Below are 27378 nucleotides of genomic sequence, written 5' to 3' on the forward strand. Positions count from 1 at the left end.
TTAGAAACCCCTCACCCGAGGTGATGCTAGCAATGCTACAGCAGACACCACAGTAACTCATGCTGGAATAGCATCATTCAACAACTTGCAAGGCTGAAGAATTTTGTCCACTATTTTGCCTGGCCGATACTGCACAGCTCATGAAGTGGTTGTTCTGGTCAGTGACTCTATTATTTGGACAAGAACCATACTCTGACATGCATAAGTTACTGGTAAACAACCCAGGAAAATGTTAAAAGAGAAGACAGTGTACCATTATCGGCAGGAAATGTCACCGCAACCTCTCGATTAGAAATTGACTGCACGGTATGGGATACGCACATGTTTTACCATGAATGCCAGTTGCATGAGAAGTATGAAAACAAAACGGCGTATATAACACACGTGCACGCACGCGCACGCGCGCACACGCGCGCACACGCACGCACACGCAGGCGCGCACACATACACACACGCACACACACACACACACACACACACACACACGCGCGCGCGCGCGCGCACACATACCGGGATAGTCTCTGGTTCTCGAGAATTGATTTCCAAGATCTTGTTGTAGTCGAGCTTGTCGAAGGTGACTGTTTTGACATTGTCGAAGATGCTGAGTAGATGTGGCTACATCACAAGCACAGTACAGGGTGTATCATCAAACACAGCTAACATCACTGATCAAGAATAGATCTGAATAAGGCACCGACTTTGTAATAAGCAAAGTAGACCATAAAGGTAGAGAATCTACTAGTGATGGGTACTTTTAGACATTTCATCCAGCGCAATCATACTGCGTGTGTTGTCCGTAAAAAAAGCTCCAACACAGACAACACACATGCAACATACACATGTGACATTAGGCTCTTAGCAGCAATACCTACAACCATTGATTGCCCTAGATGACGGTCTGAATCACTCTTTAACAGTGCGGCTTGTTCGGATATGCATGCTTGATTGCACACAACACATACACACCTGTATTCGGAGCCATTCAATTGTATTTCATGTGCAAGACACAATACTGTACTGTGTCACATACTCTAAACCCTGCACAATGCACAACTCAACAGGACAGGCGCAAGAAGTTTTGGATTGGTCCTGCCATACCCTAGCTGTTCATACCAGGCGTGTGCGACGGTGCCCTTTAAGGGGGGGGGGGTTCGGGGGGCGTCCCCGGGAAAATTTTCAAAAAATGAAGCAAAATCCTGCATTTTGAGTGCAAAAAAGGGGGTTCCGGGCGCCCAGGAACCCATACGGGGCACGTGCCTGCATACTTTGTTTATGATATGGAGGGTGTACACATGACCTCCTCAACAGTAAACACAAGTTGGTAACCGGTCCAGGTTGGTCCGGCCATGGCCTAACCAACCTGACCAGCCAGACCAGCCGGACCAGCCGGACCAGCCGGACCAGTCTGACCAGCCGGACCGGTTCCGCCGGGCCTGCTCAAGGTCTCTTTCACTACCATGCACGGTAACAAGTATGAAGGCGATAACGCTGTGTGCATTCGTCTCTGTTGGTCGCACTGTGCGGAATGAATACCAGCCCAACTCTCGCATACCTGTATGGTATGAGAGTCGCTTGCTTGCCCAAGGATCTCCAACAGGACAGGGTCGGAGACGAAGAAAAAGCGAGGAAACACCAGTCGCTTCTTCTCCAAGTACCTGTTTACAATGGGAGCACACAAAAACAGGAGGGACGAGGGAAAGAGAGAGAGACAAAGAGAGAGAGTGGGAGGGGAGAAAGAGAGGGAGGGAGAAAGAGACGGAGAGAGAGAGAGAGAGAGAGAGAGAGAGAGAGAGAGGGGGGGAGAGGGAGGGAGAAAGAGAGGGAGAGAGGGAGAGAGGGAGAGAGAGAGAGAGGCAGAGAGAAAGAAAGAAAGAAAGAAAGACAGACAGACAGAGATGCACACACACACACAGAAATCTTGCATCAGGCTGGTCAATCGCCAGAAAATATTGTTGTTGCATGTTAGAACAGAAACCCTACTACTCAGCGGCCATGGCAGCTACACACTTACCCTGTCAGTGACTTCTGACAGAGCTCCAGCTGTTCTAGGAGGTGTGGTAACAGCTGTGTCAGTGTCTCGTCCTCCGTACAGCACCTGACAATGTTGCGGTTCTCGTGGCCACGCTGCATGATCTTCTGCCAGGATTTGTCGATAGCAACAAAGCGCTTTGCTTCCTGTTATCATACACACACACACACACATAAACATATACAGACATGCATCATAAAACGGATCAGTACATTCAGCTTGGCCCACGGCAAACCCCCCCCCCCCCCCCCCCGGGTACATTATAACCCTGGAAACCCTGGAAACATCTTTAGCTGGATGAAGAAATCCCAGAGCTGCACTAGAGGTCCTTTTCGAGATTTAGCATACTTCATAGAGCACCCCCCCCCCCCCCCAATACAAACCTCCAAAGCAATATTTAAAGCAGATGCTCGGTCCATGCCAACTGTGAAGCTAATACAGTGAAACCTGTGACTAACGACCACCCCTTGGGGCCAGAGAAAGTGGTCTTTAGTGGCAGGTGGTCCTTAGTTACAGGTTTGCACTGCACAACCATAATGAGAGGCCGTCCATGCCTGGTGAAGTGGTCTGTAGTACCAGGCTGGTCGCTAGTCACGGTGGTCTTTAGTTACAGGTTTTACTGTAGTACCAGGCTGGTCGCTAGTCACGGTGGTCTTTAGTTACAGGTTTTACTGTAGTACCAGGCTGGTCGCTAGTCACGGTGGTCTTTAGTTACAGGTTTTACTGTAGTACCAGGCTGGTCGCTAGTCACGGTGGTCTTTAGTTACAGGTTTTACTGTAGTACCAGGCTGGTCGCTAGTCACGGTGGTCTTTAGTTACAGGTTTTACTGTAGTACCAGGCTGGTCGCTAGTCACGGTGGTCTTTAGTTACAGGTTTTACTGTAGTACCAGGCTGGTCGCTAGTCACGGTGGTCTTTAGTTACAGGTTTTACTGTAGTACCAGGCTGGTCGCTAGTCACGGTGGTCTTTAGTTACAGGTTTTACTGTAGTACCAGGCTGGTCGCTAGTCACGGTGGTCTTTAGTTACAGGTTTTACTGTAATTACACAATGCCATGTTCAGACATATCATGCATGCCCTGTGTACACACAAGACTTACCTTTGGTAGCTGCTTGGCGATGTCGCCAGCCACAAACACCGCTTCCAGATACACCCAGAGGTTCTGTACTTGCATCCAACTTTCCACAATGTCCGACGTGCTGCTCAGCTTCTGCACCCAAGTCTGAATTTTCTTCTTGAAGTGAGTGTTATATCTGCGTGGGAAGGAACAGAAAGCGCAAAAGCAAAGTCCGAGTCACGGTGACATTTTGATATGAAGGCGACGCGAGTCAAGTGATCCAATGCATTTCGATTGAATGGCATGCAGCCAGTGCTACACACAGAATGACAGTGGTGCTGCGAGATGTGTTGCTTGATGACATTTCGTACACGCATTACCAGAACGGTTCTAATATGACATACACCTTCCTACAAGTAGTCAATGCAATTTGGTCCTAGCACATGTGGGATACTTGCCTGTACAGGAAAACCTGTGACTAAAGACATCCGTGACTAGCGACCAGCCTGCTACTACAGACCACTTCGCTAGGCACGGACGGTCTCGCATTCCTAATTATATGGTTGTGCGGTGCAAACCTCTAACTAAGGACCACCTGCCACTAAAGACCGCTGTCTCTAGCCCCAGAGGTTGGTCGTTAGTCACTGGTTTTACTGTGCTTGGCGGCATCTGTAGCCAATCTGCTGTGCCAACACAGAAGGTTTTTCAATTTATTGCTGTAAAAAATATCTTGTCTCTGCATCACCTATTCATACCACAGACTAATTAGCGGCTATGCTCACAGAGTGGTTAAGGGTTGCGTTCTCCCCTGTTTCGCGCTTCTTGTTCGACCTCTCAATAGTTTGCCATGGATGGGTGTCGCCCTCATCTCTGGGATTGCAAGCCGTATTAGCATTGTGAGATTGCATTCAACGAATAAATAAATACATCTTTCTAATCTGCGCATACTAACACAGCAGACTTAGCTGCTATGGCAACAGCTACTGACCTGTTGCTCATGAGAGAGCTGAGCACCATCAGGCTATCCTCCAGTGAGGATATGGCCTCGCTGATGTGGTCGCTCTTCAGGAGCATTTCGCCGCGATTCTTGAACTCGTTGAACTCTAGCTCACGGAAGTTCCAGTCACTGATCACGCCCTTCAGCTTGGCTTCGATGTCCTTCTCTTTCACAGCTGCTATGCATATGTCCTACATGACATACAGAAGTGTTGCAAGGCATGGTGAATGAGAAGAGAGCAATCGGTAATTATTAGATGATACTGGAAGCTCAAGAAGAGCTGCTTCACATAGCATAGCTCAACAAACAACACAGCACATTGCAGTATTGTGTTGACCCATTGCAGTATTGTGTTGAAATTTGCTGATACTATGAAACAGACACAACAGACACTAGAGCAAAGACATACTTCTATAAAGTTGAACAGTGCCCAACATTGAAGCACAGGGCACAGGGGGGGGGGGGGAGGGGGGGGGGGGGGAGATCCACAGACCTAGAAGTACAAGCACATGTTGGTGGGAATCAAAAGTGAAGGCTATGGAAATACCCCCCCCCCCCACACACACACCCAGTGACAAACCCCCAACCATGCAACTACTCACCTCCACATCCTCCTTGAATACCAGTATGTCGGCATCCAGGACGGATTTCAACATGAACTGCGGCGCCTCCACGTCCAGGTTATGCTTGGTCAGCTTGGATATACGCTCCCAGTGACGCGGCTGCATGGACTTGTTGGAGAGCATCTCGAGCAGCGGACAGATCTCATTCATGTCATCAATCATTTGCTTGAGGTTGTGGAAGGCGGGCCACTCCTTCAGGGCCTTCGGGAGCTTGCGGCATCTAACAGAAACGGAAGAAACAAGTAGGTGGCAAGAAGAGGAGGTGGAAACACGGAACATTAAAAAAAAACTGCTCAGCAGTACTACACCAGATGGGGTAGTTCTATCATGGGCCATTGGTTCCATGCCCTACAGTAAGGGTAGTGTCCAATGGACTGTGTATACCAGCTCTAGATGATGACATTGTGCAGTATCAAATCATAGCCTAGGACTGGTTGTGGCAGCATTTATGATCCACAGCAAGAAGGCAGCAATGCCTGTACCTATGGTGAAGTAAAATAAAGATAGCATAACTTAACAAAAGTTTCATCACTGTGACTTTGCAACAGAATTCCACTGTGCTATTGCAGCCGTGCAGTTTCACCATTATACATCTGTCACTAACACATAACACCAGCACCACTCTGAACATAACCAGCTGCACTGCAGCAGGAGCATTACCAAGGTAACCAGCTGCACTGCAGCAGGAGCATTACCAAGGTGTTTGACCAACGTATGAGATAATCACATACTTAACAAAACCTAGCAAGGTTGAACCAGGCCAGTGACTGTCCGGAGACCGAGATAATCAGACAATTGATCATACATCACCCACTCACCTATTCTGGAATTCCTGCAGCTCGTTGTTCATCTTCTCCAGGTCCATGTCTGTCCACACAATGTCAGAGTACCTATCAAACGTCGTGTTTACGCTGTTCCACAGGCCGTAGAGTTTCTGCAGTAGGTTCAGCTCTTTGCGAATGGCGTCCAGTTCAGGATACTCATTCACGTCCAGACCGAAGAGTTCTTCTCCGTCGCTGTATGCCATATACTTGCGCCACAGGTCATCAAAGCGGATCTAGGATGTGTTGTGGGTGAGACAGATCAGTGCCGTCGATAATGTCACATGCCGATGGTACAACACACAGCGGAGGTGATGCAATTGCCACACATACTTCCAGCTCTAGATTATTCCTTCAGACAACTGACTTAAAAGAGTTTTATGTCCAGTACATTACCTCAATAATACAATTGAGATTCTTAGAAGCTGTAAGATATCGATGTGATTTCTCCACGGTCTTATCTATATCCAGTCCGGGAAATCCAGTCAGTGTGCAAGGATTGTTTGCTGTAGGTTGCCCGCTGCCACTTCATAGTCACAGATGCCCATTGCAGCCCTACATCATACTGTGCAGCTCAAGACATCCAATTCACAGTACAGACAAGCAGACACACAACACACAACCCAGTTGAATGCACCCGGCGCCACACCAGACTTACCTGATAGGCTACAAGGCGATCGCTAGCCTCAATGGGCTCCAGGCCTTGCACCATGGGGCCATCCTGAGTGCACAACACATGACAACAATGTCAGCAATGCCAAACGACATTCATGAATGAATCTCGATGTCACATAACCAGGCAAAAAAAAGAGATCGCAACACTACCTCCAGTGCATTGCATGCGCTTGCGCTTTTGCCGTAGACGTCATGCGCCATGAAAAAAGTCAAGATGTAGCAACAGAGACAGGCGAAGAGCGCTTATATGTTCCTTGGTCCTTTTCTTTATTATGAATCTCCATCCGAGTCTAACCACCTACAGTGGTGGACAATATTATTCGCCGCGGGTCATTTATTGCAGCCAAACCTACAGGTATGGCAAGACATGCATATACATACCTTAGTTGCTTGCTTGCACATCTACACACTAGTTTAACACACTGAAATCTACAGAATATGATCCTATGGACATTTAATACAGCATTAACCCGACTGCTGCATGGACGATAAGTGCTGCGAATAGTGATCATGCGCCCTGGCCTGAGTAGCTCGCTTGGCTAATTGAAAGTCTGCCGACCTGGGCCACATTATGTTGCTAAGGCATGCACAACCCCAGTCACAGCGCGCAAGTTGGTTGAGTTTGGCCGTCAGGAGGCCAGCGCAAGGTATCCGGGGCGCGGGTCTGATTCCAGCGAGGGGCAATGTGGTACCCCGCAGCGCAAGGGTAGCGTGATACCCTAAGCCAGCGTGCGTGCTGCATGAGTAGCGTGATACTCGCTGAGCGCTTTTGCTGTTGCCTAGCAACGCGTTTCTGTCTTTCCTGGGCCCCCAACGCATGTTGGGTGGCCCTGCGCATGACTGCACGTTGTCATAGCAACCTTGGAAACCTCAAGCCGGTTACCAACAAGCTAGGAATCAGACCAAGCCGCCGAATGCCCCCGCCGGCCCCCGGCGCTTCATTGCAATTGAATTAATATTTGTCCAGAATAGTGAGCTAGGACAGATCAAGAGGCGTGGGTGGGAGGGAGAAATTGCAAAACAGTTGGATGCACGCAGCAGCACAGCTAGCAAGAGAAAGAGCCGTGGATGGGTTTGTTCCTGTTTTTGATGGCTGTGGCCATCCGTTGGCCCAGCGGTCTCGTGTGAGTACGGTGTTTGTTCGTGCTGCCAGCTCGAGCCCGGCATTTGTTTGCGCTGGCAGCTCGGGCCCGGTGCGCGAGTGAAACCGAACCGTGACAAAGGCTTTCGCTCTTTAGTGCTATTGACTGGCTTTTCATACGATGCCTATTGATGTCTAGAGACATGCTGTCTAGCCTTCCCCTAGTACGCATTCACGGGGCTTTGTTGAAGTTCGTGCCGTGAACTGCCAAAGGGAACTGTTTGAATGGTGCTGGGGCGAGTGCGACATTACGGCGTCCCTGCAGCCGGCCTAATCGCGTTTGTCGCCACAACCGATTTTATTATTATTATTTTGCTTGTTCGCGTTGGCATCAACCTGCATAAAGCAGGTATATAGCCTTCGCTTAAGCTGCCATAAAAAAAGAAAGCTCATCCTAAGCGAGAGGGCTAGAGGAAAAGATAACGATAACGAGATACAGAATACAAAGAAATACAATGAGTTTTAAAAACATAATACAGCATGATAACTAAAAATGTTCTGTACCACCAATATGTAGCAGTGAAAGGGGGACAAAGTTGTGAAACCCTTACATCGGCATAGGACGAGAAGAAGTCGACAGTGTCGATTTTGAATGCAGCAACCTTCTCCAGCAGATCTTGGCGGAAGTGAGGCTGCACTGATGCGAGATGGACTTGGACATCGGACGCCTTGTTGCTCACGCGCTCCCATCTGTAGCGCAGAGAGTCCACTCGTTCGACTTCGTCTCGGTGCGGATGAAAGCCATGCTTGTTCAAGAATGTATATGTGTCCTGAAACCATAAGAAAAACGGCAGTCCAGTCACATAGGTTACCATATGTTTGTGTGGGATATGGTCACTGTGCTAGCAAGTATCTACAGTGCATTTCAAAACTATAGACGCGTAGGGTTTTTGAAATATTTCAAATTTGGCTGGAACTTTTTGAGAATAGTTTTCGGAATATTGCTCAGGATCGCTCCACAATTACTCTCATATAGTTTCTAAAGGATTGGATAACAGACGCCCAATTTGGAAAAATTTATGCACAAAGTGATCACAGATTTTATGTGGTATAGATGCTGGCATAACGGTTTTTGCCTAGGTACGCGTCTATAGTTTTGAAATGGACTGTAGAGCAATTATAGCCATGCGTATGTTATATTGATGTGTGTAGTGTAATGTGATGCACGAGCCTGAGACCTGGTCACAATCATCCTCTACACAGCAGCAGATTGAGCAGCATGAGCAAAGGCGATGCAGTAGTTCCTACCTCTATCGGTGTGGCATTGTGATCAAACCGAACTCCGTTCTCTCGCAGTCTCTTCAGCGTCGCCATTGCCAGACGAACGTCATCCAGATCCTTAATCTCTCGGTTCAGCTTGCGCTGGCAATCATCCATGAAGGACACCAGCTCCTCCATCATGTTGCGGTACTTCTCGTTCATGTGCTTGCAGAAGAACATGATCCACCTGCGGCTTTCGGCGACCAGAGCGTGCTTCAGGTTGTCTGCCAGGAGGACGATCAACAGCCCAGAAACACACACACACGCACGCACGCACACACACACACACACACACACACACACACACACACACACACAAACGCGCACATACAAACACACACACACACACAATAAGCAGCTCTCACACACACATGGGAGCATTGCATGCACTTTCGCCGTAGACGTCATGCACCTTGAAAAAAGTCTATCATGTAGCAACAGAGACAGGCGAAGAGTGCTTATATGGACAGATCATTAAAAGGTGTCAGAATACTACCTAGAAAATCCTAGAAAACAAAAATAAACCAGGGATTGAATTTAATTAGGCTGGATCCAATTTCCACTCTTGTAGATCCGTTTTACCCAGCCATATTCTAACCGAGATCTTACCTGCTATATATGGCCGCGGACAAGGAAACACTAAAGATCAATCGGCTGCACTATGTTACTAAGATGTCACGGGGACTCTGCATACACGCAGGTCCACCTGCGGGACCTTCCCCATATGTAGTCGCTGCATATTTCCCCGTCCTTGGAGTGACCGCCTCGTTTCTGTTGACTTATGGAATACTAGTATAATAACAATTATAACATACAATGACAATGTCTTGGTGTGTGATAATAGTCATTCAGCCTGAAACACAACACGGTGTCCATTATCACTACTTACTTGTACAAATGGCCAGTGGGCCCACATTACACGTCTCCTTCAAGCCCGTGATCTCGTAGATGGCACGTTGATAGTTACGTATCTCCTCCTCAAACTGATTCTGGTGCGTCAGATTCTCCAGGAACACCTTCAGTTTCTGTGATCACCGGCAATGCGAAAGACGGAAAGAAGTCTGCTTGAGGTAATCGAAATTATGCACACACGCATGCCTACATGTAATATACCCTCTCTCTCTCTCTCTCTCTCTCACACACATACCATGTACCATGTACCATGTATACGCCCGTCGCAAGAGAGGCACGCAAATCTGCAAATGCACTGGATGTGCACCGACAGATTTTCTCTTATAGCAACGATAGCGAACAAGATCTGAATGAGACAGATCAAGACTTGCGTCAGATAACTGTCTAATCCACACAACTGGCGAAGCCATGTGAATCGACCACCAATGCACACCTGGTCTACACCACACGGAGTACATCGGCATAAAACGGCCAAGACAGTTACCTACACACACATACACGCATACACACACAAAGCAAGTACAACGTTTCTAGGACAACAACACAGCAGCACCATACCGTGTCCTTGTCCTCTTTCCACAGGCGCTTGTAACGGTAGAACTCAGCCATGGCCACTTTCACGGGTTTGTCTAGAGATTTGATACTCATGGCTAGCTGCGTGATGAGCCGCATGATGTCTTGGTGCATGCAGATTGTGTTAAAGTAGCACTTGTTCTTGCCTGGTACAGTACCGTCGTCACCAAGCTTCATCAGGTTAGAGACCAGTTCACGCATCTCCTCCACTTCCTTCAGGCGCTTCTCCTCTTCTTCTTTCTGCGCCTTGATCTTTGCTTGCGTGGACAGTTCGGTACCGCCTGCAGATAGGGACGAGATATGGATATGCATCAGCTGCACAGTACATACAGACGGCTATCTCCAGGGAGTATTAAAGGGGAAGTTAAGGCAAAAATTAAAAATTCACTAGTTGTAGTCTTCGGGGTGCTGAGTCGAATGGTCTTGGTCCGAGGAAGCTGAGACGCTCTTCCTACTTGAATCCCAATCGAACTCGCGCACTTTCACTGAAACTGGGTGACTGCGCCCTACTAGATGGGGATTTGTATGCAAAATGTCACTAAAAGCGCCATTTCGTTCTTATAAAAGCACGGATGACCGCGATTGGCCCATATGTTGTAGTCTTTTGGACGCTGAGTCGACTGGTTTTGGTCCGAAAAGGCTGCGATGCAGCGTTCCTCCTTTATTCCCAATCGAACATGGTTGAACAAGCGGTCACGTGCTCCTGGGTGCCCAAATCACCTGGTCACCACGCCAGCAGGCGAGAACTTTCACACCAAGGTTCAACTCGAGTGACAGGACTGCACCCAAAAAAGGTCAAACAAGCTAGTAAGTTGTACCCTGCAGGCACGGTGACCAGGTGACTGGCGTACGCAGGAGCACGTGACCGCTTGTTCAACCATGTTCGATTGGGAATAAAGGAGGAACGCTGCATCGCAGCCTTTTCGGACCAAAACCAATCGACTCAGCGTCCAAAAGACTACAACATATGGGCCAATCGCGGTCATCCATGCTTTTATAAGAACGAAATGGCGCTTTTAGTGACATTTTGCATACAAATCCCCATCTAGTAGGGCGCAGTCACCCAGTTTCGGTGGAAGTGCGCGAGTTCGATTGGGATTCAAGTAGGAAGGGAGCGTCTCAGCTTCCTCGGACCACGACCATTCGACTCAGCACCCCGAAGACTACAACTGGTGAAATTTTAATTTTTGCCTTAACTTCCCCTTTAACCTCTTATGCAGGATCATGTGCAAGTTTGCTATGGAAGAATGTGAGACTTTAACAAAAAGGTTGAACTACATAAACTCATGCACACACTCTCTCTCTCTCTCCTTCCCTGGTGCTGTTTCACTTGGCTGCACAAGTACTGATATCAGCGTGTGGTAGCGTTGTTGCTGGAGAGCTAAGGGGGAGGGGGAGGAGGAGAGAGGGGGTAATCCCTACATGGCTTCCATTACATTCGGACTTAGGCTTTCACAGTACAGTCAGACCTCGCTTATCCGGTCCTCTTTTATCCGGATCCCTCACCATCCGGAAGGAAATAGCTAGTTACAGATTTAAGGCAGACGTGATGCATCAACATAACCGGCGTTCGATTATCCGGTTCCCTTGCCTATCCGGACATTTTCGTGGAAAACGGGTGTGTACGGTTAAGCGAGGTCTGACTGTACGTCAATTTTCAACAGCACTCTGGCTGAGTTCCCACTCAGTTCCTGGTGCAGGCTGGGCAAAGAGCAACACTGCCAACGGAAGGCCAGAAGCTAAGAGGAACACTGCCAACAGAAGCATACAGCGTTCCCAGAAAAGAATATCCCAACCTGTGCTTGTCTCCCCAGGACCTCCACCGCCTCTCGGTCTGCCTGCAAACTTTGTCGTGAACGTCTGCGCATCGTCGTTGCGCTCCTTTTCGGCCTCCTCACGCCGGGCGCTGATGATCGCCACTGCCTTGTCCATGCTGCCGTCGTACTTTGCCCACTCGGTGACGTTCTTGAACGTTCCCAGCAGCTTCTGCATGGCAGTGTTGATGACCAGCTGGAGTGCCTCTAGCGTGGGATTTGTGGCGAAGCCGGGGTACACCAACTCCATATCAACTGCAAAGCACGGCTGAACAGTGTGCACGCACGGATACACACAGATACATTATGTGTGCAGAGACATGCACAGACACACACATACAGAGTGTGTGTATCAAAGTTGTGCAGAGTGTATCCAGGATATGCCAACTCCATGCCAACTGCAAAGCAAGGCTGAACAGTATACACATGCATATGCACATGCACAGACGCACACACGCACGTACGTACGTGTCACGTCCCTGGATGTGACAACTGCTGCCTGATAGTCCTGTGACAGCAGGATCTACCTATACTAGCTATAGTGAGCAGCTCTGTGCTGAGCTGTCACGCCTTTTTAGTACAACGTGGTTTGGCCAGTGTCTTGTCCCACGTGCTTAGCATGTAGGTTGAGCGACACGCGCTTTCCCACGTAGGTGACATGCCTTCTTGGCATGACACGTCATGTGATCCAAGGCCGGAACCTGGTCAGGTAGGTTCTCGCGTTGTACGTTTCCTCGAAGTGCTTCACTTCCTGGAAATGTGACTCCAGGCTTTGTGCAAAACCACGTCACTACAACATTCAACAAGTCACTTACTATCGCTATCGAATTTGTCACGTCCTACTTTGCCACTTTGCAGGATGGAGGGAGCGCTGCTCAATAAAATTGAAAGCTTGTCAGGAGAAATGAAAGCAGCAGGAGCAGCGTCGGAGCAGCGCTTGTCAGGAGAAATGAAAGCAGCAGTAGGAGAGATTCAAGAGAGGCTTACGCAGGTGGAAAACGACTGGAAGAGAGGCTTACGCAGGTGGAAAATCGAATGGAAGGAGTAGAAGCGAGGCTTTCTGCCGTGTAAGTTGTCGTGAACCAGCTAGATACAAGGATGCTTCAACTGCATGGCCCCGCGCAGTAGGTGGTGAACAATGGTGACTTCGATTGGTAAGCGTTTTCTATGTAAGTAAGGACTCATTCACGCTTGTCTCAACCTTCGTCTTCACCTTGGACTCTTGTCCACATTCATCAGTTTTCCGCAGTACATTGTACTGTCACATCCGCACTGCGCGGCTGTATGCATTTGTCCCCTGTTGTTGCACTTACCGGTACCTGCATTTTTTACATTCACGGAGCGGTTGAGTACATTATTTCCCTCCAACTGTGTCTGTGGTGCACGTTGCCTCTTGTTTCTATATCTGGCTGTCTGTGCCTGTATCTATTCTCGGGCTCTTGTGTGCAGGTTTTCCTTTTATGACTCTGTCTTTGTATCTAGCTCTTTTGTCCTGTCTCTGGTTGCCTGCCTGTGCATGTGCCTTCTGTCCGTACTTCTACTGAGTCTTGGTCTAGCATCTACCGGTACCTGTAGATTTCTTCCTTTTCTAACTCCGATATGTTGGAGGTGAGATATTACTATGTGTCCCACCCTTCACATGATCGGCCAAAGAACAACTGGCGCTGTGCTGGGTTAAAAAAAAACTTTAATTATGCTGTATTCGGCTGATGGCAATGGTGTTCGCACCAAAACCTGTGGTGGATTGGACTTGCATCCTGCATCTCCAGTTGACTTACCTATTGTATCCGTCGCGGAGCCTGGTGGATGACACGTCCGGAACTGGCAACGTTGCGGTATCTCACCGACTACCATATCGGTCGAGGATAATCACGGGGACGTGATTCGTCAACGGCGGGGGAAATGTCACGTCCCTGGATGTGACAACTGCTGCCTGATAGTCCTGTGACAGCAGAATCTACCTAGTGAGCACCTCTGTGCTGAGCTGTCACGCCCTTTTAGTACAACGTGGTTTGGCCAGTGTCTTGTCCCACGTGCTTAGCATGTAGGTTGAGCGACACGCGCTTTCCCACGTAGGTGACTTGCCTTCTTGGCATGACACATCAAGTGATCCAAGGCCGGAACCTGGTCAGGTAGGTTCTCGCGTTGTACGTTTCCTCGAAGTGCTTCACTTCCTAGAAAGGTGACTCCAGGCTTTGTGCAAAACCACGTCACTACAACATTCTACGGGTTTCCACGATGCCTCAGTGCTTTGTGCAAAGAGCCAAGACTAACCAACCGAGCTAAGTGCAAATAGTGCAGAGCCAAGACGTGTGCAAGAACCAAAACCGTCACCGCACGAGAGGTCAGAGTATCACGCAAGCAAGACCAAGAATGCAGCAGAACGTACCATAAGAAGCCGCTGAACTATGGCACATTGTGTGAGCGGGCTCCCCAACATGACCCTCATATACGCACATTGTACTCTGGCGTGGGTGAGCGGGCTCCCCACGTCCCAATTTGGTCTTTCTTTTCTCCATCACAGTCTTTCTCTTTCTTCTCGAATGATTACGTATGTGCATTCTGCTTTTCTGCTGACTGGCTGCTCATATTCCAGTTTTACCTGTTCTAGTATTTCCTGGAAATACATCGTACCATTCTAGGCAATGATCACGCCACATCTCTAAATTGCGCTATAAAAGAAGCTCTCGCTCTCTCTTTTACTGCAGTCGAGACTCGGTCTCAGCTCTCTGTTTTGGTTTACTTTGAGCTCGGACTTGAATGACTACTCACAACGTAAACTAACAGTCTTTGTCTGTTGATCGTGTGGGGTTTAACTTGGACCAAGCCAGCTATATTGGTTGGCCCCTGGGTTGTGTTGGGCTTGTCGTGAGGCCACACGTCGATTCAGTCGCCGCTCGTAGTGCCGATTTCTGGGTCCGATCACTGAGAGCCAGGGATGCGACATACGTACGTACGAAACAAAAAACAGCCCTATATACTTCCTTTTGTGTACCTCTTGCATACGTACGTACGTACGTACGTAACTACCATGCTCATGTCAAAGTGATGCGGACAGAGCGTATTGCCAGCACATTGGTATGGCAATGAATGGATGCATGTGATAACCAGATTACAAACATCGGCCTTGCTGCTAGCACACCTTCCTTCCACAATGAGAAATGAATGAAAATCGTCGCTATCATAAATAAGGAGCTGTTTGAAGTTTAATCTCAATCTCTTTCTTCAACCCCAAGGTCTGAAGCCCGATTCACAATACAACTTTCTGCAACGCGACACGCGATTTGCGACAGTTGCGACAAGAAACTACCAGTCGCGAGCTGTCGCAAGTTGTCGCAAGCTGTCGCAATGCACCTGTCGCAGAAGTTGAAGAAAGTTCAACTTTTGCGACATGCGACACGTGACATACACAATGGAGTACAGTTTCGACCCTGGGTGCACGTGCAGTGCACGTGCATAGTACTACTTGTGGATGAGGATGTCGCAAACATGAAGAATATTGTGAACCGTGTGTCGCTGTCGCAGCTTGTCGCATGTGTCGCAAGTCGCTTGTCGAGTCGCAGAAAGTTGTATTGTGAATCGGCCTTTACACTGCAATCGTCGTAAATATCTTGCAAGTTTTCATCAGGGATATAATCCCAAGGGCGAACTGGTGGAGATATATTTGTGACGACTGCAGTGTAAGACCGTGGTGGTTAAGAAAGAGATTGAGACATGATTAATTGGCTGCAGTGGAGAGTAAGCCTCCACATACTGAAGAAGCCGTTTGACGTTGTTCCATGATGAGAAGTGAATACAACCTTTGCTAGGCTAGACAACGAGGTGTGTGAAGTTGTGTGGAATTTTATTTTTTACCGGCCTGCCTCCATGAAGAATACATCTCTGTTGACCTGGCGACTCTACTCTCCATGCTAAGCAACACGTGCACAATGGTGGTGTGGGTACACATGAGTCAAACTCTTCACTTCCTTTCTCCTCGTCAGCAATAGGAATGACACCCGCATCGTCCAATTTTGCGTCTCACTTGGATTTCGCGATGGTGTAGTCACAACCTTACGAATGCAGTGTCTATGTAAAAGCCTGCTGATCGTGCGTAATGAAATGGCCGGTATACGGGATCCTAAGCTAAGCCAGCACGTGTAAATCTACTCACTCCGGGAGGCGGCAGTTTCTTCTTCGGCTCCTTCACAGTCAACACCTCCCAGTGCGCTTTCGGTGCGTCCTCTTTGGGTATGCTGAATCGTCGCTTGATCCTCTCCAGTGTCCCTTCAGTCAGTTTCATCATGGTGTTGATACCAACCTGCTGGTACCTGTTGATGACAAAGTTGGCATTGGCCTCTAGGTCAATGCGCAGTGTACGCTGCTCCTTCCTACTCAGAGCTTCTGCAGCTGGTGTTGTGAAGACAGACAAGAGATGAGTAGGAGAGAACAGAGAGAGAGTGAGAGAGAGAGAGAGAGAGAGAGAGAGAGAGAGAGAGGAGAGAGAGAGAGAGAGAGAGAGAGGAGAGAGAGAGAGAGAGAGAGAGAGAGAGAGAGAGAGAGAGAAAGAGGGAGAGAGGGCATGCCAGTTTTGAAATGTTACTTTAGCCTGAGAGTATTCTGTTTGGCTACAAGTTCCCACACCAAAGGATTGGTTTTCAATGGACAGAGGCTAGGTGGCAAATCTAGTTTTACCTTTCCCTTTGACCTCTCGGATCTCGGTCGCAGTCGGGACATCCTCTTCGTCGTCATCCTCTGCTGTGAAGTCGGTTGGACCGAGCAACATGTCAAGCAACTCCACGATGGCCTCCTCAGCCAAGTGATTCTTCTCCTCGATCAGTGGAGCAGCTTTCGCAGCAAGCTCCTGCAGTGGCGACACACCAGCACACCACCCAGTCAATATTCAAACGTACACGTATGTAGAGGCTGCAATGTTATTGACTGGGGATGGTCAATATTCAAGTGCATCCAACTGTGTGTAGTGTGACAGCAGCAGGAACGTGGAGATGGTATCAAAGAGGTGTCTACCCGAGTAGTCAATCATGTAACATAACACACCTGCGCGCGACCAGACGAAGACAGTTTGGGGAATGCCATCACACAGGAAAACAACACATCATTTAAAGCAACACACGTGATATCGCCTCACCTCTATTCGCTGCACAAACACGTCAGTCTTGTAGGTCTGGCGCTGCGGCATGTCGCACAGCTTCACCTTGCTGATCTCCTTGAACGGGCCAAACACTCGGTACTGTATTGTCTCGTTCACATGGTCCACAAGTCGCTCCAGCTCATCCAGCGCCGCGTAGCAGTCCCGTATGTACTCGTGCACGAGAAGGCTGATCCAGGCCTTCTTCCACGTGCCCAGATAGAGGACGCGCTGAGCCTTCTGTACAAACGGGTACATAATACCGACCATGGGCGGTGGGATCTTCTCGCGAATACGATCCAACTCTGAGAGAACGTGCTACAAACAGGCAGGAAAGCAAACAAACAAAGCGACCATGCCAGTCTCAAATATCTGCACCGCAAAATCGGGTGCATAGTCACTGAGATTTGAGTGTCGGTGTACTCTAGGTGGCTTGAAAGGTGGGTGCAATTTGTTCTGCAGATGCAGGTCCCAACATGCCGGAGGGGTCAATGAGGTGCTACAGTGCTGATCCATGAAATCCAACCCAGCAAGTCAATGGCATGTCGGGATTTTTTTGGATTGAATTATTTATTTATAGTGGCGACTATAACAGACAATTGCCTAATAACAATAGACCCACTTGAGGGAAAGATGCAAAAAGATATGGATACCGGTAATTAATATAATAGACTATTGGATAGGTGCAGAAGTACTAGCGTGAAAAAGCAAGGCATTGGGGTAACAGTTTTTTTAAAACGGGCAGAGTTGTCCACACAGCGAGCTAGAGGGGGCACTGTGCGGCCTCAGACCTGCAAACACTGAGATGATAAACTGGTGCAGGGTACGGGCTTGACTCGTGCCGTTGGATTTCACTGAGCAGTACTGAGCAGTACTATACTGTATTGGGTGCGGTGTTGAGCTGGCTGGCTGGCTGGCTGGTATTGATTAACAGCACTGTACTATGTCGCCGGCAGCAGCAGCAACACAAGTCAGCTGTTCGGGTAGCAACTGTAGACTTCGAGTCCAAGATCTCTTCTGTAAACTAGACTGCATGCTATGCGTGCAGGGGTGTCATAGGGCAGTGGGGAGTGGTATGGCGGGGGGTCGGGGTCGGGGGTGTCGCCCGGGGGGGGGGGGGGGATCGGATTTTTCGGCCAACAGGGCACGTTTTAGCAGCCAAGGGGCGCTCTGGGAGGATCACTCTGGGAGGATCACTCTGGGAGGATCACTCTGGGAGGATCACTCTGGGAGGATCACTCTGGGTGGACCATCCTCTGGACGAAAAGTGGTACAGCCATGGTCATACTGGTTGTATCATGTGTGACGCCCCCGAGTCGCGTATTCATCACTACAGCTAGCTGGCAGCACAGCACATCAGTCTCACTGACCTGCATCATATTCATCAGTCTCACCTGCATCATATTCTTGATCATGGTGTACTTGTTCCACCTGCGCGTGACCAGCTGGATATTCTCGTGCTGCGGCAGCATGGCCTCCATCACGTCAAACACCCAGGCCGTCTTGTGCACCAGCGTGATCTTCTTGTCAAAGTTCACCTTGAACTCGAGCTCTCCTGACTCCTTGTCTGGCTTGGCGGCCATCACGGTGGCGTGCGAGCAGTCTAGCATTTCACCGGAGTACTGCACAAGAGAATACAACCAACGCATTATGAACATCACGCTGTTGTCTGTACACCTGTCTGGGTAGGGATTCACTGGCCAGAAAAAGCCACTTCAATCAGCTGTGTGGTGTAGAACGGGCTAAAATTAGTGGCGGTCAATTCATCAGCCTTGCAAGCTGCTGAATGGTGTAATCCGAGCACAAGTTGCTATGTCCAACATAGCTGTTCGCTATCATCGCTTCCGCGATGGGCATGTCTGAGTCTGAGTCTGGGTTTCCATATTGCGTTTTAGTTGCCCTGTGGTATGTGCTGCTGTGCCATCTTCCACGCAACATCGTGAGCGCAAGCAAGCAATGTGAGATGGTAAAACTGAGCAACGTGAGATGGTAAAACTGAGCAATGTGAGATGGTAAAACTGAGGTACTCTCCGTGTGAACTACTGTACAGACGAATCCAAGGCAATACAAATTAAAACTTGCCAAAGCCAAAAGGAAATGCTGATATTGTCCATGTGCACTTAGGGTAAGTTTGCCCTTATCAAAGTTTTGAGTTCTCGTGAGTGGAACAATTTTTACATACAACAGCTTGCCACTCTTTGTAATTGCATGCCTCTACAGTGAAGAGCTTCAGAATAGGGACACCAGCAAACCTGTACTACAGCTTCAAACTGATTGTAAAATCCGGATAGGCAAGGGAACCGGATAACCGAACACCGGTTGTTGTCTCTCTGTTGTTGGATGCATCACTTATGCTGTAAATCTGTGACCACCTATTTTCTTCCGGATGGCGAGGGGTCCGGATAAAAGAGGACCGGATAAGCGAGTGTTTGACTGTAGCAATAGGTTTTACTTCTCAATATGTCTCTTTTGGAAGCGGAGCAACTTGCCTCAGACAGAACGCACTGGCTCGACGTTGTCGACAGATGCATGACCCTCATTTGATTTTCATATGAGCTATATGCGTGCTGTATTATTATTAATGGGTTGAACCCTGCAACAGTGTTCTGTTTCTACAGATGATCTGTAGGAGCACAAGCTCACCTCCTTCTCCCACGTCGCCTTGTACTCGTTGTTCACATTCAGTGCCGATATCGCAAACTGGTTATAATGCCGGCCCACGTCGGCCACCCAGGGCGCTTTGTCCTTCCAAATGCCGCCCTGTCGCACCCTGATGGTCTTGAAGTGCTTGTTCAGGTCTTCGATCTTGATTTTACGCCACACGGCCGCTCCGGCTGGTCTGGGCATGTGATAAAGCTTGGGTAGCCGCTTGTCCTCGCCAAGTATATACGGCGTGTGGTAGCCGACATCGCTGCCAAGGTTACGCAGGATCAATTCGTAGCGCTGGCGATAACGCAATTCAACAATCTGGAGACTGCATGAAACAAATCAAATATGAAGCAAGACGCTCAGCGCATTCGTTTTAGGTACGTTGTTCTGTAGAGGCGTGCTCCTGCCTCGCCACACACCCAAACCACACAAAGGACCAGCTCACGACTATCAAGAGAACTCTGTTAGAAAACTCTGGCTCCAAGCCGCAATTGCTTGAAACCTTTCACCGAACTCGTAAGCACTACAGCCTACTCTAGCTAACTGACTACTGCAGTGAAAACGTCTAGCTTATAACACTTGCATGCCAAGAACTCCATCAGCAGGCGCGAAAGAAGGTGAAGAGAAAGCCTGTGACTTTAAAGTGTGAACCCTAACGAAAGTCACAGCTACATGTAACACGAAACGAGGATGCATGTAAGTGACATGTGCGACCTCCTGAACATACGTGTATCAGCAAAATGCAGTCAACCTGGTATAGGACAGCATGATGAGGTAACAATGCAGTGCACTCACTCCTCAAAGCGCACTATCACTTGCAAGGCTTGGTAGACACGAGGGACTTTGATGTTGAACGTGTCATCTGTGAATTTCTGCAAGTCAATCTGCATGAAAGTAAGACCAAGAAGAACAAGTTTCAGGAACTACTAGTAGTCAACTAGAACACTACCTGTAAATAGCAATCACTGTGAGAAGAGACCACCTATGACAAGAGACCACCTGTCTTGTGAGGCCACTCAACTCACACCCAAGACCATGGTTGTGTTAGATTTGACCAGCCCGGAACAGGAGCGTTTCATAGTTAGTACGCACCTTCCCTGTTGATTGATGAAAAGAAGATCGGTCCCTGCCTATCACTTAACACACCATCGAGATGACACAATTGAAAGAAACTAGAACATCACCATTGCAACGATTGCAGCCCTAACAAGCCTGAAGACTAGTTGCCCTTACAAGCATCTTATTGAAGGTCACGATGGCGTCATCGGCAATCTTATCAAAGCCGACGTCGTGATAGTTGAGGGCCTTGTGCGGGGAGAACATCAGAGTTCGCATGGTCTTGTTATACAGATGGGTGAACTGCTCGATGCTCTCGATCCTGGACCGGTTGAGCGGAGCAAACAAGTCCTTCCAGGACAGCACCGTTTCTAGTTTCTTTAACCTGGAGAAATGTTGGGCAAAAGCCACAAGAAAAGGAATGGAAAGAGAGGAAACAGGCACGTGCACGTGCATGCACACGTCACACGTCTTACACACACACACACACGCGCGCGCGTATGCACACACACACACACACACACACACACACACACACACAGTGACACACAAAACACACACATGCACACACACATGAACATCCATACATCCATACACACACACACATAGTACAACATAAAGATTGGTTTGTGGTGCGACTTCAAAGGCATGGACAATGGCAAAGCTGAAAACAAGACCAACAACAGAATCAATGCTGAAGATTACAGGGACAAGGACAGAAACAGTAGACTGAAATTCTCAAAATCTGGCTAACTGGGCTCCCAAAAGAGAGAGGAGAGGAGTAAGAGAATAGAGGATAGTGTAATTATGCAGTCCTCTCCTCCAAGCCGTATTACTACTCCCCCAGCCGTATTACTACTCCCCCAGCCGTATTACTACTCTCACAGTGACCAGCGCTACATTATCTTACCTATTACAGAAATTCAAGAATTTCTCAAAGATCCGGTCTTCACAGAAGGCAAAATCCCGATGTTTGTAAGGATTTCGTCCACCCTCCCTCCTTTCAAATAGCATCTGTTTGGTGAAGTCGTCCTTTTCAGCGTGGTATGACCTTTGATACTCTCTGAATATGTTGTGGATGACTGCAAAGCGTGCACGCAAGTCCGGGAACTTGAGATTCCAGACGGAGATGCGATTGTCGCAAGATATGTAATTCTGGCAACTTGTGATCAGCATGGTTGTAACCTGCGCGAGTAACACACATGCAAAGACGTCTTCTTAGAGACAACGTGACCAAAGGTGCGCGCGCACACGCATGCACACGCACACACACTCCATACATGTGTTTCAAGTGGCTGCACAGAATAGCTAAGAGACCAGCACAACTGATGCACATTGACCAACCTGTGATCAAATATTAGCTTTGACTGGAGCCTGTAGCAGCAGTATGCTCATGGGCACAGTATGACAGCAGTAGTGAGAAGCGGCATGCCTGTAGCACCAGTGGTAGAGAACCTGTGATGTTTATGGTTCCCCGTACACCTATGTCCGTCGTGTACGGTACCCGCTTCCTTATAATTTCCTGTTGTGTTTGACCTTTATACGCTGGGTTGATTGACTGTCATTATCGCTCGTCTCCTTCTGGCTTGGCTTGTCTTTCTTGTCTTCTTGTCTGCACTCAACATTATTATTATCCTGGCGTTCCTACATGAATGAACTATTACAGAACCTTTCAGCTTCTACTAGTAGCTACAGGACAATGTCCTCCCCAGCAACTATACATGTGGAAACATGTGGTACTGTGAGTGACTTCGGTAGAAGCCACAGCAGCAGCAGCAGCAGCAGCAGCAGCAGCAGCAGCAGCAGCAGCAGCAGCAGCAGCAGCAGCAGCAGCAGCAGCAGCAGCAGCAGCAGCAGCAGCAGCAGCAGCAGCAGCAGCAGCAGCAGCAGCAGCAGCAGCAGCAGCAGCAGCAGCAGCAGCAGCTAGGATATGACCCCTTTTTCTTCAGATCACTGATAGCGGCATATTGATATCATCCCTGAAAGCCAGGAGAGGGACAGCTTAATTAAGGCTCCCCTCCCCCTCCCCCCCCCCATTAGAACAGGTGTATACTCCCCCCTCCCCCCCCCTCACAACCCCCCCCCCCTCACATACACCCCCCCCCCCTCACAACCACCCCCCCCCCCCTCACAACCCCCCCCCCTCACATACACATACCTTGATGAACAATGCTTCCACCATTTCCAACTGTCCGTAGCTCCTTGAGTACTGGTACATTAGTCGAATAGGCCTGACGACATTGGCCACCTTTGCGCCATGTTTTTCCTAACCAGAACACACAGTAAACAACAGGACAAGGCTAATGAACATGGGTGCAGCAGCCTCATCTGGCTGCTCAGACGTTGGCCAATCAATCATGTGTTCATACTGGAAGAGGCACACACAAGTGTAAGTTTGTTTGTCTTATTCTGAGTACTAGTCCTCCAGATCTGACCCAAAAATTGATATACATATCATATGGATTTTATTGATGTGAACATGCATGTACTTACTCCCTCTTTTTCTTTCTTTTTTCTCTCTCGCTCACTTCACTCTCATTTTCCAGTCGCATGCATGCTTGTCTATCTCTCTACTTACTGGCTTTTCCTTGAGCATCTGCACGCAGCATTGGTCAATGATAAACAAATGTTTGCAATTGTCCTTGGCTTCTGTCCACGCCACGGTGATTTCGCCATCGAGCTTCTTGAATGCCTGCAGCACAGACACGGGCAATAGCAATAGAATGGAGAGGGAGTGGTGTTGGTACGACTGAGTGGGTGCAGAGCAGGTGCAATGCACTTGCTCACTGCCAAAACTGGCCACGTGGGTCTCCCCGGGAGAGGGGAGAGAGACTCAAAAGGAATCTTGGAAAGATGACTCAGTTGGCTATTGAACCGCCCAACGACCAACGCGCCCTGAAATCCACAAACTATGGGTGGACTTGAAAATGATCCCACTTATGGGCTCACCACACCTCAGTAAGTGGGTGAGGACAAGGTGCAGAAATATCCATGTAAATATGTTCTGATAAGCGGAGATCATGGTCCACTGGAAAAGTACATGGCTGCCTTACACACATTACCCTGGTGTTAGTGGTGTCCCAAAAATGGGTTGGGTTATCAAAAGTCGTCAAGCTTACCGCACCATAGACTGTAAATTAGGACCAACGTAGAAAGCTCATGAATTTCCAAAGACCACTTGCCTGCAGAGCATACTATTGGAATGGGGAAATCCCTATGCACAGACTGATGGTGTATCCACATACTTCTAGAATGGATTTATAGAAAAGAAAAAGGACCAAGGAACTACAAGTTACGCTATAATGTTCACTAACACCACCAGTTACTAAACAATCAGCTCATGCGATAATATTGCACGCCACTGACCGACGGTATTGACGTTCTACAACTAACGTATCTAGAATGGAGGCAGAATTTTATGGGCATGTGCGTACCTTGAAAATTGGGGAGCGTGCCAGAAGCAGGACATTGCGCACTCCTCGGCAATACGGTGACTCTTTGTAGTGGACGACGGACGAGAGCTTAGAGCAGCGCTGCTTCCAGAACCAGTACTCGAAACGAACGTCAGCCGTTTCCGGCTCACAACGGGCTCTCGTCATCTCAGATAATGCCTGGAAAAGAGCACAGGATAGCAGCCGGCTAGTGATCAGTTACTAGTACTTGTGTTAGGATGGACACGTGTTAGTAGTAAGTAAGACTGCTAGAGTGGTGTAGGGACAATGAAAATGTGGTATGACCTGGAAGCTATTATTCCAGGGTAATGGTGTAATGGCGGAGGTGAGTCAACATTGACTGGAAGCTGCTAACGAAACAATGGACCACATTTGTCATGCCGGTTGCATACTGCTAACATCACAAGTTCCACAAAGGACACCTCTCAGTTAAAGATACCTTTCAACAAAAACAAAAGATACCTCTCAGATGAGGACACTTCTCAACAAAGGGTGCCTCTAAACAAAGGACACCTCTCAACAAGGGGCACCTGTCAACGAGGACACCTGTCAACAAGGACACCTGTCAAAGGGCACCTTCCAACAAGGGACGCCTGTCAACAAGGGACACCTGTCAACAAGGGGCACTTGTCAACAAAGGGCACTTGTCAACAAAGGACACCTCTCAACAAAGGACCTATTAACAAAGGACCTCTCAACAAAGGACGCATCTAAACAAAGGACGCCTCTAAACAAAGAACACCCATTGGCAAAAGACACCTCTCGCCAAAGGACACCTCTCACCAAAGGACACCTCTCGTCAAAGGACGCCTCTCAACAAAGGACGCCTCTCAACCAAGGACGCCTATCAACAAAGGACACCTCTCAACAAAGGACGCCTCTCAACAAAGGACACCTCTCAACAAAGGACACTCCTCAACAAAGGACACCTCTCAACAAAGGACACCTCTCAACAAAGGACACCTCTCAACAAAGGACACCTCTTAACAAAGGACACCTCTCAACAAAGGACGCCTCTCAACCAAGGACGCCTCTCAACAAAGGACACCTCTCAACAAAGGACACCTCTCAACCAAGGACGCCTCTCAACCAAGGACACCTCTCAACCAAGGACGCCTCTTAACCAAGGACGCCTCTCAACAAAGGACACCTCTCAACAAAGGGCACCTCTCAACAAAGGACACCCTCAACAAAGGACACCTCTCAACAAAGGACACCTCTAAGGCTCTTAACAAAGGATACCTCTCAACAAAGGATACCTCTCAACAAAGGACACCTCTCAACAAAGGACACCTCTCAACAAAGGACACCTCTCAACAAAGGACACCTCTCAACAAAGGACATCTGTCAAGTTTCTTGAGCAGCCTACACTTGTAACAATACTCAACAGCTGCTTATCAAGTTACCATGGACGATCCCTAACTCGAGCAGAGTGGGACTTACGATACTCAGGTTCTGTGACCATTCCTTGAGCAATATGTTAGCCGTGGCAAGAGCAGCGGGATTCAACGATGCTTCACGCGCCACCATGGCATTAGCGTAGGGTGAGAAGTCGAGACTGTCATCTCTCCGGAACAGCAGCGCATGGGAGAGGCAGTACCGGCAATGCTAGAGCATAACACAAACACACAGAATGCAGCAATGATGACAAACACACGGAATGCGGTGATGATCACAAACACATCGAGCGTGACAATGATGGCAAACACTAGATTCTGTACTGTACTTGCCTACTTCCATGTATTCACACTGCCACGTATATAGAATAATTATTAGAATGACATGATTGCCGATAAACACGTAAGAGTATACATTAGCACTGAAAAAAAACCCTGTACACGCACTGCACGCCCTGGACTGTTTGCACAACTCCAGACCTCTGTCTACGGCACATGCGGTGTTTTGCTTTGCATTGCCGTTGCAGGCAACATTGCAGTTTCTGCACAGCTACCGATTGGTTGTGTTGTCGACTTGCCGTCGAGTGCGCCAGTGGTCGGTGGGCTCCAATCTGTTGTTTGTTGCCGTAAGCGAACAGCACTATCTGTCTCAAAGTGGCCACTGATTGCACTGAGAATAAATAATTAGGGTAGAATCATGCCCAGCGATGCTGGCAACAACCAGCAGCAGAAAATTTACAAAGAAAAGCCGAAATACTACTCGATAGCCTGAATCGTACACGAAATCCTTGCCCTGCATTAGCAAAAAAATGCAGCTTCATTCTTCGGTGTTTATATTCAGTGCCATTTGTCCATAGGAGAAGTGTGAAAAAGTTGAACTTTTTTGCAATACAAAGCTGATTGGTCTGCTAACTCCGACCTGCACGGAGTGACTTTGGTGATTGAGGATCTCTGAGGGGTGAGAATTGCTATCCGATCAAGCTGCTCACCTTCAAGAATGTGATGAACTGCTGGAATTGATCAATGAATGTCCGTCTTGCCTTGTAGTCCCCCGTGGCCAGTGCCCACTCCCTGGTCTTCACGACGTGCGGGAAGAAGACCTTCTCCAGCATCAGCTCCATCCACATCATCATCTCGCCGCTGTCGCGTCTCTCCTTGTTCCGGTGGATGTAGGTCATGAGACCCGTCTCGGCGTCGCTGTGGCTCTCCTCCATGTACTGTATGCCATGGAAGTAGATGTCCTGCAGAGGGTTGAGCAACATGCACAAGCAACATGGGTGTGTAGCGCCGAGTGCAGTTGAAGTGGTTCCCGGCTAATCCGATTCTGCATGTCTTGCATCAGCCCATGGTATTGTGTATAGGTTTGTGTCGAAAGAAGCGAAATTAAACAAGTTAACTGATTCTAACTGATTCCTATACATATCTTGAAACATGCAGTCAGCCTACACCTCTGAGCAGAGAGCACACTGAGAAAGATCTATAGCCACTCCCAATATTATACATCCGCTTGGTACCGACCCGACTTTACCCCCCCCCCCCAAGTAGTCTCCTTTTTCCTTTCCAACCGCAGTTAGTTGGTTTCATGCAGTTCAGAGTCTATGAATAATGTATTGATAGCTACACTCTAACTACTACACAGTAAAATCTAGATCGTATTCATGTGCGCCCACTTTAAAAAATAAAAGGGCCATACATAGCCTTCACCAGATGGTACTAGGGCAACTAGCGCAACAGATCCCACAGCAAAATTATGTAGGTACTCGCAATTGAGTGGGTGGTGGGTGGGGGGGGGGGG

At 48.5% G+C, this 27378-nt stretch overlaps 1 protein-coding gene across 1 annotated transcript in view; it reads right to left on the reverse strand.

The window, feature by feature from the left end:
• The window catches only part of LOC135810404 (dynein axonemal heavy chain 5-like), an 85574-nt gene that overhangs the window by 53881 nt on the left and 4315 nt on the right, over positions 1 to 27378 (reverse strand). Inside the window, exons 5-30 of the mRNA XM_065323901.1 lie at positions 26573 to 26824; positions 25630 to 25794; positions 24169 to 24345; positions 23313 to 23426; positions 22893 to 23000; positions 21645 to 21919; positions 20912 to 21119; positions 20474 to 20562; positions 19673 to 20003; positions 18424 to 18651; positions 17030 to 17347; positions 16576 to 16744; positions 16055 to 16290; positions 11884 to 12169; positions 10073 to 10368; positions 9492 to 9627; positions 8591 to 8826; positions 7894 to 8112; positions 6185 to 6247; positions 5524 to 5762; positions 4685 to 4925; positions 4074 to 4273; positions 3128 to 3281; positions 2012 to 2175; positions 1553 to 1655; positions 511 to 615 (exon numbers count right to left, since the gene is read on the reverse strand). Of these exons, the coding sequence (XP_065179973.1) occupies positions 511 to 615; positions 1553 to 1655; positions 2012 to 2175; positions 3128 to 3281; positions 4074 to 4273; positions 4685 to 4925; positions 5524 to 5762; positions 6185 to 6247; positions 7894 to 8112; positions 8591 to 8826; positions 9492 to 9627; positions 10073 to 10368; positions 11884 to 12169; positions 16055 to 16290; positions 16576 to 16744; positions 17030 to 17347; positions 18424 to 18651; positions 19673 to 20003; positions 20474 to 20562; positions 20912 to 21119; positions 21645 to 21919; positions 22893 to 23000; positions 23313 to 23426; positions 24169 to 24345; positions 25630 to 25794; positions 26573 to 26824 (5112 nt within the window). The remainder of the gene's footprint in view (positions 1 to 510; positions 616 to 1552; positions 1656 to 2011; positions 2176 to 3127; positions 3282 to 4073; positions 4274 to 4684; positions 4926 to 5523; positions 5763 to 6184; positions 6248 to 7893; positions 8113 to 8590; positions 8827 to 9491; positions 9628 to 10072; positions 10369 to 11883; positions 12170 to 16054; positions 16291 to 16575; positions 16745 to 17029; positions 17348 to 18423; positions 18652 to 19672; positions 20004 to 20473; positions 20563 to 20911; positions 21120 to 21644; positions 21920 to 22892; positions 23001 to 23312; positions 23427 to 24168; positions 24346 to 25629; positions 25795 to 26572; positions 26825 to 27378) is intronic.

This window comes from Sycon ciliatum, chromosome 1 (assembly GCF_964019385.1).
Source record: "Sycon ciliatum chromosome 1, ocSycCili1.1, whole genome shotgun sequence".
Classification (NCBI taxonomy): domain Eukaryota; kingdom Metazoa; phylum Porifera; class Calcarea; order Leucosolenida; family Sycettidae; genus Sycon; species Sycon ciliatum.